The 11,814-nt window shown below is 39.3% G+C and overlaps 1 protein-coding gene across 1 annotated transcript in view; it reads right to left on the reverse strand.

Moving 5' to 3' along the window:
* LOC132683289 (vomeronasal type-2 receptor 1-like) overlaps window positions 1-10,001 on the reverse strand; it is a 34,784-nt gene extending 24,783 nt beyond the window's left edge. Inside the window, 7 exon segments of the mRNA XM_078432575.2 lie at window positions 778-1,366; window positions 1,368-1,439; window positions 1,471-1,651; window positions 1,654-1,681; window positions 4,448-4,739; window positions 9,759-9,916; window positions 9,918-10,001. Of these exon segments, the coding sequence (XP_078288701.2) occupies window positions 778-1,366; window positions 1,368-1,439; window positions 1,471-1,651; window positions 1,654-1,681; window positions 4,448-4,739; window positions 9,759-9,916; window positions 9,918-10,001 (1,404 nt within the window).
* Window positions 10,002-11,814: the final 1,813 nt, after the last annotated feature.

Genomic DNA, 11,814 nt, shown 5'->3' on the forward strand with positions numbered 1-11,814 from the left:
GGATGACCCCCATTAGTCTTCTTCTAGTGTTCATGCCTTTGCATGGCCCCTCCCACACTGCATAAAGGCTAAAGTTTCCCTCCCAGCTAGCTATGACCATGTTAACTAAATTCTGGCTAATGGCATGTAAGGAGAATTGTACGTAATTTCCAGGAAATATCCTTAAATGGAGGGATGTACACATCATTGCCCTTTCTCCTTCCTGCTGGTTACAGTATGGACATGATGGTTGAAGTCCAAGTAGACATTTGAGATTATGAAGTGAACCCACATATTGAGAACAGTGAAACAAGGTAGAAGGAATCTGGATCCCTAAGTCAGTCTTTCAGTCCCAGAATGTTAATCTCTAAACTTCACTTACATGAAGAAAAAGAAAAACAAAACCTATTTTGCATAAGGTACTGTTTAGGGAGGATTTTCTACCATTCAAAACAAACCTAATAAGAATTCTGTTAACAAACTAGGTGTTGTATGTAAGTGATAAATCACTGAATTCTACTCCTGAAACCAATATTGCACTGCATGTTAACTAACTAGAATTTAAATAAAAATTTGAAAGGAAAAAAAATTTTAATTAAAAAATAGAAAAAATTTAAAGGCTTCAAAAATCCCACCAAATAGGAACTTAAAAATGCTCATTTAGGTCACACAAGCAAGCTCTTCTCTTAGGTAGACATGTGATACAATTGTATCTATTAAATACAAAAGCAAGTCAAAGGTTTTATTTGTATGAATTCTTTTAATGTCAAACTCTGTCATGAAGTAAAAGAAACAAACCAATAACTTACCAGGCTCAAAGTCAGGTATATATGCACAGGTGTTTCCTGGCATATATGGCCCATGTCCTTCTTCACATCTACTTAGACCATCCAAGGCATAAGTCAGAGAATATACAGCTTGTTTGACATTGTTTGTGATTCTTAGCTGAGACACATCCAGATAGGTATTTTTAAGATCTTCCAACTTCTCCTCTCCAATACAGAATTCATCAGACATGGCATGTAATCTGTCCTCCTTACCAGTCAAATTCACTCTATGGTCAATGTTGTAAGGAACACTGCTATCCAGCTAAGTACAGTTAAAAGCCATTTGCCAGAATTCAACAGTCAGGACATCATTTGGATCCTTGCCAGGATGTACATCATAAAGAAATTCTTTGAGTCCTGGTATATCAGCTCTTGGAATTGCAAATCCAATACTTCCACCAAAATATGGGAAATATTCAGGCTTTGCGATGAGGGCAGAGGTAATCCAGGCTTCACTGGCTATCCATGTTCTGTCAGTTATGTTATGGTGAACCATTTCCAGCACAAAAGGACTGAGGTCAGTATCAGATGCTTAAAGCACAACTCTGGCAGTGGAACTCAACCGCATCAACAGTTTTCTGCATTTTCTCATTGGAAGAGGCTTTGGGAATAATTTCAGAGAATGCAATACAGGTTGTACTGTTGGCACTCAGTGTTGCAATACAGGTTGGCATTCTCCATTCTTTCCTTAAAATTTTTCACTCCATATTTTCCATAATCATCATCAGTTGCTATTGTGCCTATCCAGATCCAATCAAAGTGGTGGATAAGTCATACCATGGCTTCCGACTGGATCTTATCACTGCCTACCGTGTGAAGGTAAGACGGAAACTGGTGTTTGTCATAAGAATCAAGCAGGTAGAGGTGTAACTCACCTACAATTGAAAATGTGCGTGCAGTTATTAGAAAGCAATAGAAAAAATTCAAATTACACAACCTCTGAATATTTTTATTGGAGAAAGAAGGGACTGATCAGTTCTCCCTTCATTCTCACATCCTTCCACGATAAAACCTTGTACTCCGCTCCCTATCTCATGGGTGGGGACCATGCAAGGGAACACTGGCCTCCCTGTGCACCCTTTCCTCACTCCACCCCAGGGGAGTCAGAAAAGCCAATTATCAAGATAATGACATTCAACGCACCACTTTTCAGAGCTGGGGTCACAACACTGAAAAACAGGTCACCTGACATTTCATCTATGTTCTCATGACACTGGGTGTGAGGGTCAAGGTCCTTCCTCAGCTCTGCTTTCTCATCCACACAGATGATGGAGTGAGTGGACTCACAGTCTATTTGGAAGGCTCAGTTCTCTCTTGTTCTCCCTCCTTCCCTCTGCCCCTCATGTGTGTGTGTGTGTGTGTGTGTGTGTGTGTGTGTGTGTGTGTGTCTTTCTACCACCACTCCTTTCCCTCTTTCTCTTCTCTTACCTTGTTTCTCTCTGCCAGGACTTGTGAGCATTTAGGTTCTGAGACTTACTGGAGGAAGGTTGTAGGAAGCTCTACAGCACCTGCACAAAGTTCTAGAAGGCCTCATTTTATAGGTACTTGTCCAGATAAATTAAACAGTACTTTTTTTTTTTCATTTTGCCAGTGATCCTCGTGTATATTTCCATCAGTACCATGAATTCCTGACAATCTTACATGCATTTCTGCTGTACCTTATCCCCAGCCTCACTGACTCTGCAATGAGGAACATACGCTACATTCTTGCCCAACCCATCTCTTGTTATTAATATGTCACCTTCAGTAGGACCCCCTATATTATAATTCCATAGCTCCATGACTGTCAATGCCTTTGTGAGTGACAAAATATTCCTATTTTCTCTTTTCTATACCATTTGTCCTATTCTTATACTCTTAGCTAAAGTTTACATTCGTCTTTGGAAACTCATTGGCAGCAGCACCATGGAAGTCATATGTAGGAAAGAATCTCATTTAAGAAGCAGAGACACCTGATTTTTAATTCTGGCTACATAATTAGTGTAAGACTGTGGACAATTTACTTAAACCCTCTGAACCTCGGTTTCCTCATGAACAAAATCAGGGTAATGGTATCTACATCTTAAGTACATTAAGTACACCTAATATATACTCAGTATAATATAATGAATAACATACATATCATACATGTTAATATATAATATAAAAATTTTAATATGATCAGTATATTAAATGAAACAGCCAATGTGAAAGTGTCATATAGAAGATTACTTTTACCTTCTTTGCATATTTACTGCAAAGATTTAAACAAGAAAATCAATCTAGAGGTGTCTAGCCAGTGCCTGGACTGCAGCTGGGTTTTGGTAGAAAATAGAGTTCACAGTAACCGTTCAACTGAGCTACATGAAGCCCACGGCTAAGGCGTTAGCTGTGTCACCCACCCACCCCCACCCACTTGGCCTGTTTCTCAGTATTTTTCTGTTCCTCCTTCATTTGTAACTTTATAAGAAATACCATGTAAATGTTATTTTTTATGATTATTTCAAATTTCCCATTACTTTAGTAACACAAATAGGCTTAATCATCATTCACATTAATAAATCCTGACTATACTTCAATCACCCATCCTTAGAAATCATTAGAGTTTTATTTATATTTTCTTAATAATCCATTCTCCCTTATGTCATCTTATTCTTAAGTAGAAACATATCATCTGTCTCTGAAGTTAAAATAATCTAATGGTTACCAAAGGGGAGGTGGGTGGGGGGATATATAAAATAGGTGATGGGGATTAAGGATCACACTCTGTGATCAGGACAGAGTGAGGCGTGGAACTGTTAAATTACTCTGTTGTACACCTGGAACTAAGGGAACACTATTACATTAACTAACTGGAATTAAAATAAAAACTTAAAGTAAAAAAAGTTTTTTAAGTCAAAAATAAAATAATCCATAAAATTAGCATCCCAAAACTCTAGCTATCTTATGAAATTCCCAGGCTCATTTCACTATGTTAGTGTATGGAACAAAAAGAGTCATGAATATTTAATACAGGCAAGAAACAAAATGAATTCGTTATACCATCTAGCAAACAACCAACCAATTAGTATTTCTCCATCACCTACTCTGTGCCTCTGTGTTGTGCCTAGTGAGATGTTAACTTAGAAATCAATAACTCACAGGGGCGCCTGGGTGGCGCAGTCGGTTAAGCATCCGACTTCAGCCAGGTCACGATCTCGCGGTCCGTGAGTTCGAGCCCCGTGTCAGGCTCTGGGCTGATGGCTCGGAGCCTGGAGCCTGTTTCCGATTCTGTGTCTCCCTCTCTCTCTGCCCCTCCCCTGTTCATGCTCTGTCTCTCTCTGTCCCAAAAAAAATAAAAAACGTTGAAAAAAAAAAAATTTAAAAAAAAAAAAAAAAAAGAAATCAATAACTCACAGCCTCAAGCCAAAAATTAAAGTAGTATCCTGAAGGGTATAGAAGAGTCTGAAATCACCTCTACATGGTCACCAAGTCATACCTGCTGAGGCTAGACTGGACAGAGTAATTAGGGGCAGTAACTTCACCATCATCCCTGTTTGTCTCTGCAATTTACCTCGGCCTCATCTGAGTACCTTACTATTTACTGCAGTTTCCACAAACACAGCTTGTGTTTGCTTATAAATTAGTACCCAGCACAGTATTCTGAGCTACCTGAGTATTACCTGTGGTAAATAATACAACCCTAGAATTCTTGACACAGCAGATGATAAGGACGATCCGCATACTCCAACAATTCCTGCCAGAAAAGCTCCGGTACTGTTTCTAAAATTGGGCTTGTTTTCTTCCCGCCCTGTAAGGAATCCCAACACTTCTTCTACAGATTTGGAGGTGGTGAGACAGGTATCAAAAATCTGATAGCCCAAAGTGATGTTGGGCAAAATATCTTTCCTCTTGTTAATCTCCTTGATTGCGTGGATCATGGTTTTCATCCAGCGGAACCCCCAAAAGTTAAACCTGAAAAAGAAACAGCTTTTGTAAGGCTTTAGTCAGTGGGTGGAACTTCGGGGTCCGGGAGAGCAACCTTTAGCTGAGGGTGGTACCGAGAGCATTTTGCCAGAATATCAGCAGGCACCTCACTTGCGTGAGCATGTGAATATTGCATGAATGATAGAGCAAAGTTCAAGGGTTCACATATGAATTGTATTCACTGTTGACTGGTTTGGGCTGAGAAGTACCTTTTTGGGACATTTTCTAGCTCTATATATCTTTCATATGATATAATCTCCCCAAACTGCTGATTATGTCTTTTCACAAAATTATCTTCATATTCTCAATTCTCTCTACCACACAGGGCACTAAATAACCCGTCAATACATTTTCGCCATTCATTGGAAGTCCTTGATGCCATATGACTCTCCTTTCCCTCCTCTTTACTTTCCTATTAATTATAATAAAAATGATGTAAATATATGAAAATGTGATAAAAGTATATCAAAGAGGAATATAAAGTTTATGTACCCCATATATCCTATGACTCCAATTTAATCATTTTTTTCTGCCATGATTTGATGGTTAATGCTGAAAATTTTTTTAATTGAAAACTGTCTCCTTCCCACCATTCTCACATAAAACCATGATTCAGATATTTCCCCCTTCATCCCCCAGCCACTAAAGGGAAAAATATTTCTCTTATAATCCATCACCACATTTTTTTTTTCAGGGTCTTCTCCACTGAAAAATATCTATTCTATTCCCAACTCTTGTTCTCCCCAGTTTTAGCTAAACTTTAACCTATTTAAAAGTATCTCAAGAATTTTTGTCTTAATATCTTCTCACCTATATAGTACCTAACTCTGTATCTTCTACTCAATAAATGTTTTTGATTAAACGTCTAATAGCAAATAGCCCTGCTAGCAGATGAGTATTTCTTTAGTTGGGTTTTTTAGTTAAGGCTAACTTTGTTTTTATTTGTTTAATAAATAGTTACTGGGTGTTCCACCGGTGCTAGACCTTATAGGTATAACACAGAACCAGATAGGAACTGCAGTGCACAGGTGAAGACACAGAAAAATAGCCAACTCATGCACCAAATTATAAAAATAGTGACAGAGATACACATAGGGGCCCTGAAGATGGACACCTCACCCTGGAGGACATAATGGCCAAGATGAGGCTTGAAGAATGACATAAAAACAGGGATGAAAGCTGCAGATGGAGGGAATGGTGTGTGTGAAAGCATGTTCTCAAGAAGAGAACCTAATACGTTCTAGGGATGGAAAGATCAGTACATTCGAAGGATAAAAGTGGAAGTGGGTATGGCACAGGGAAATGGAAACTGGACAACCAGAGGTGCCAGAACATGAAAGTCTTCATCATCCTAAGATAGTTGGCTTCCAAATCTACATGGGAGCAATGTAAGTTGGCATACATGTTTTTGAAATAAATATAGCAATATCTGTCTTTAATATTTAGTTATTCAATTTGAGAGACAGAGAACAAGAGAATGGGGGAGGGGCAGAAAAACAGGGAGAGAGAGAATCCCAAGCAGGCTCCATACTGTCATCGCGGAGCCCGATGTGGGGCTCAATCCCGTGAACCACGAGATAGTGACCTGAGCCAAAATCAAGAGTCAGACACTTAACTGACTGAGCCACCCAGTATCTGTAGCAATATCTTCTTTAAGGGAACAGAGCAATTTATTTCAAGAGCTAGGAAAACGTTTACCTAGTTTGAATCAATAATTCTACCCCTGAGAAGTTTTCTGATCAAATTGTTCTTCCTGAAGGAAAAAGGTACGTATACCCCCAAAGTATTCATTACTGAATTATCTATAATATTGAAACACCAGAACTTACATGTTCACTGATAAGAAATTATGGTATAGTGACTTGATGGGAATATTTTCCATCATTAAAAAACTATAATTAGATTACACAGTAGCATGTATATAATATTAAGTAAAACAGGCCATATGCAATGTTACTTCCATACTATAATTAAAACGTACATACAAATTATGTGAACATTTGGTTAAGTATCAACAGAGAAATTTTTAAATTTTTTTAATGCTTATTTATTTTTGAGAGAGAGAGAGATACAGAGTGTGAGCAAGGGAGGGGCAGGGAGAGGGAGACACAGAATCTGAAGCAGGCTCCAGGCTCTGAGCTGTCAGCACAGAGCCTGATACAGGGCTCAAATTCACAAACAGTGAGATCATGACCTGAGCTGAAATCAGACGCTTAACCAACTGAGCCACCCAGATGCTCCTCAACAGGGAAATATTTTAAATGAACACAGAATAATTACTGGAAGGGTGAGATTTGGGATGATTTTTCTTTCATTCTCTGATTTCCATTATGATATTCAAGTACTGTTGTGCAACATATACCTTTCCCCCCCAGAAAATTTCTCTAAATCCTAACCTCATTTAGATCAACCAAAACAAGAATTAAAATACACTTTCACCTCCCATTTCACTGCCATTGTCTTCCCTGAACGACATTTTCAAAGTAACAGAAAAGTCTTCCTCTTCTGTATGCCTAAGCTGATGGCCAAGCAAAACTAGTATCTTGGTAACATTAGAGCATGAGACTTCTCCAAACCCCAACTTGAATTTCTAGATCAGGTATAGGTGGGTTGATGATGCTAAAATCAAAGTACTACCAGATTAGGCCTGGCTTGGCCCCTGAGCACGTCCCAGGCCAGGCCAGTCTCAATGCGACTGTCCCACTGAAAGGGAAAGTCGCATCACAAGAAGGAGTGTTAAGAGTCTTGGAGAACACTGGTGTTGGACGGAGATTGGAAGAAACTGCTGGTGGTGTGGGTGAAAATGAATTATAATCTTGAAGAACATATGTCAATTTTAAAAATATGGAATTTTGATATCCAAAATATATAGGTATTTTCAAGATGGACTAAGGTGCTAAGGAAAGTTTTAGCTTTGTATAGCATAAAGATGAGCAATATGGGTTTCAGTCAAATGAGACGGGGAGACCAGCTGAACACTCATAACGATGCCTTGCATTGCTGAGTCACATTCAGGATGAGAAACTGTCTTTTTAGAGGCCCTGCATCACATGAAAGAAGCTTCACACACAATGTCGTGAATCAAAGTGTCACAGACTTCTCAGCAGCAACACTGAGAGCCAGAAAATGACTGAAGAAATCCTTTCAGAGACTCCTCAGGTTTGAGTTAAAGAGGGAATAAATACACACCTTATCTCTTCCACTGATTACAATTAAAACTGCTGGACAGAACATATAAAGCAACTATTAGACTACTCTGAAACTTACATAAGAACAGGAAGGGGGAGTGCCTGGGTGGCTCAGTCAGTTAAGCATCCGACTTCAGCTCAGATCATGATCTCACAGTTTGTGCCCCGCATTGGGCTTTCTGCTGTCATCGCAGAGCCCACTTTGGATCCTCTGTCCTCCCTCTCGGCCCCACGCCCCCACCAAAAAATAAACACTTAAAAAAATAAGAACACGTGCACTACATAGGAAAATCAAAATATCCCTGACATAGTGAATTACTTTGTAAATGGGACATACTTCTCACCACTGTTTCAACCACATTGGACATGCCAAATTATTTTTTTAATGAAAGGGGTAGATTTTTACTAAAAACTTCTATATTGGCTTTTTTTCTAGTTAGCCTTGCTAGGAAGATAACCTTCAAAAATTCTGATGAAAGGTGAGGAACAAATTAAGTGATTCCATTTACAAAATTCCATTTACTAACAAGAGTTAGTGTACAAACTCTAGTTTTCATTTTATATTTTAGGGATTGAACGTGTAAACTTCCGTGATAAATAATGAAGTGACTCTACAACAATGTAGCTGCCAGCAAAAGCCCTTCTCATCCCTCTTTCCTTTGCTTAGCTGTAAGACTGGAAAAGAATTAGAAGGTCCAGGAAAGAGATAAGAAGGGATGGATTGCAATCCTTTCCTTTGCCAACAACATTACTGTTTATCTACTCCTCTAATGATATTTCAAATGTGTAGCATGAAGTAAGATCAAAGGAAAAGAGATGTGATCATTAAAGATTTAATTGTATAAGAAGTTGCTAAAATTTTTATAGCATTCATTTATAATTGAAATTACCATCCAGCCTCATAGAAATGCTTACTATATAATGAATTGTGGTCATGCTATGGTCACAACTATGCAAAAATTATAGTTGCATTTGTATAAAAGGGCTGAGAAAGAATATAGGGAAAGGACTGCTTTGTTATGGTAGTAATATAGTGGATAGTTGTTTTCCTTTGTTTCAATTTCTGGCACTTTTCATAACTAAAGTGTGTGTATGTGTGTGCGTGCTCACATGCATGCATGCAAATCTAAGCCCTGTTTGCCTTTCTTACAAAGCATTATTAGTAAATTCAGATTATCCATCATGGGTCCCATTTCCTGACATGGCAATTTCGGCATGAGGAGAGTAGGGCAGAAACCTTCCAGGGGAAGGAATCTTACTATGAATTTTAGCTCCGATATAAAATTGGCATCCCACACTGTGTATTTTCACTTGAGGAGAATTTAGTCTAATTAACAATTCACATTAAAGCTATAACACTGCATAACTCTGCATCAGTGCTTCCCAAACTGTACCGTACGTGAATCCCCGGGAAGCCTTAGCAAAATGCTGATTCTGATTCAGCAGATGTGGGATGCAGCCTGAGATTCCACATTTTTAACAAGCTTTTAGGTGCTGCTGCTGGTCCACAGACCACCCTCTGAAAAGCAACGTTTTACATTACACAAAACCTGTTGTTGTCCTTTCTGCGGTACGGAAGTGGGAAAGGACCCACTAGAGACCAAGCTTTTCTTGTTTCTAAGCAATCCTAGAGTGTCCACCCTGGAGAAACTGAGGCACAGAAACAGATAGTACCTCTCCTGTATCAAATAAATAGTGTCGGAGTCAGGGCTGGTTTCATGGTGCCAGCTCCAGACCCTGACTTCCACCCCCCTTCCCCACATTCCTTCATCCCTACCACTGTGCTTGATGTAAAAAGAAGACAAGAAAAGCAGCTTACCCTTCACATTTTGCTGATACTGGCTCCAAAACAGACTCATTTGATAGGATGGCCCTATAGTGAATAGGAAACAGTCCTCTAATGACAGGTGAATGGTTTTTGGCATCTACATACCCATTCAGATCAAACTTGCCCAGCAAACGATAGGTGTGTTCTTCCTTTCTCTTCTTTGCCTTCAATGCCTAATTCAGCCCATAAAAAAGCAAGAAATCCTAGAACCAAGCATTTCTTTCTGCTGTCCATTTTAATAAAGAGAGTTTGGGAGAAATGACCAGTGTTAGAAGCTTTAAGGAGGCACTTTAATAGAGTGTTTCAGTGAGTGTGTGCATACTATGTCCCAGTGGGCTCGGCTTACCACTACTTGCTACATAATCGTCAGGCCTCAATCGATCACCGGGCCTTATACTCACCTGCAATTTATCAATCTGGACTAGACACTGAGTAATCCCTTTGAAATGAGCCTCATAAAAATCTCTTCTATGCTTAGCAATAATATATAATGACAAAATAGTGGGTTTTGAGTTTGAAAGAGTGATTTCATTTTGTAAAAATTGTCCCTTTCTTTTTGTCATGTGTCAGCCTCATTCACTCTCACTTCAGCCACCCCTGTGGGAGCAGCTCTTGCCCCAAAGATGAGGAAGGGCATTCTGCTTCATCACCAAGTATTTTAAAAAAAGGTGACATCAGGGGGCCTGGGTGGCTCAGTCGGTTGGGCTTCCAACTTCGGCTCAGGTCACGATCCCTCGGTCTGTGAGTTCGAGCCCCGCGTCGGGCTCTGTGCTGACAGCTCGGAGCCTGGAGCCTGTTTCGGATTCTGTGTCTCCCTCTCTCTCTGACCTTCCCCCATTCATGCTCTGTCTCTCTCTGTCTCAAAAATGAATAAACGTTAAAAAAGAAAGAAAAAAGTTGACATCAGGCCAACCTCTTTACTTAGAGGTGTAGAAAAAGCCAAGTGGAAAACCATGGTGGGTTTGGAAGGCATTGTTTTGAATCTGCATTCTGCCACTTGCGTTAGTGTGATGTGGGAGAGTCGCCTAACTTCTGGGCCTCGGGTCCTCCTCAGTGACTCCTGGTAAGCTACCCTAGAACAATTTTGTAAAGCCCATAAGAGTTCAAGGAAGAGGTCATTTTTCACATACATCATTTTCTTGAACCCCCTCTTAAAGGTGAAGTAAGGCCCTCAGTGCACTTTGCTGACTCTGTCACTGGTTCAGACACAAATGCCTGAGAATACCAGGGTTCTTTCATGAGAAACTCCTCTCCTACTTTCTTGCTAGGCCCCTCTGAGAGATGTCTCCCAATTTCTTCTTTCTTCAGCTCAACTCATCATAGATCCCCAGCCTCCACCTTTGATGCTTCTCAAACATCTCCTTTTGGAGTGTAAATTCATAGAATATTTTCAGAGAAAAACCCAATAAAATGTATCAGGAGCATAAAAAATGTGTATTCCCTTTGATAATGTGATTTTACGTTGAAACAGTTATCTCAGGGAAGTAGTAGAGATCCACACGAACATTGTGTATAAGGATATTAAGTAAAGCTTTATTTATAAAAGATGAAACTATATATATACAATAGAGAATTCCTAAGATCAATTATAATCTATATTTGCATAATGAAATACAAAGGAGCTATTTAAATCATATTTAAAAAAAATATTTACTCACAAGGGAAAAGCTCACAATATGCTAAAAGTGAAGATAACAGAAAACAAATCAGTTCTATACAGTATAGAGTATACAGTTCTGTATAGAAATATACAGTTACGTCCTAAATTTATAATTTTTTTAAATATTTATTTGTTTCTGAGAGAGAGAGACAGAGTGCGAGCTGGGAAAGTGCAGAGAGAGAGGGAAACACAGAATCTGAAGCAGGCTCCAGGCTCTGAGCTGTCAGCACAGAGCCTGATGTGGGGCTCGAACCCACAAACTGTGAGATCATGACCTGACCCAAAGTCGGACGTTTAACCGACTGAGCCACCCAGGAGCCCACGTTCTAAATTTGTAAAATTTACCAATATATTATAGTTCTTTTCACCCATATATTCCCATTAAAA

This window comes from Panthera onca, chromosome C2, assembly GCF_046562875.1.
Source record: "Panthera onca isolate mPanOnc1 chromosome C2, mPanOnc1 haplotype 2, whole genome shotgun sequence".
Lineage (NCBI taxonomy): Eukaryota > Metazoa > Chordata > Mammalia > Carnivora > Felidae > Panthera > Panthera onca.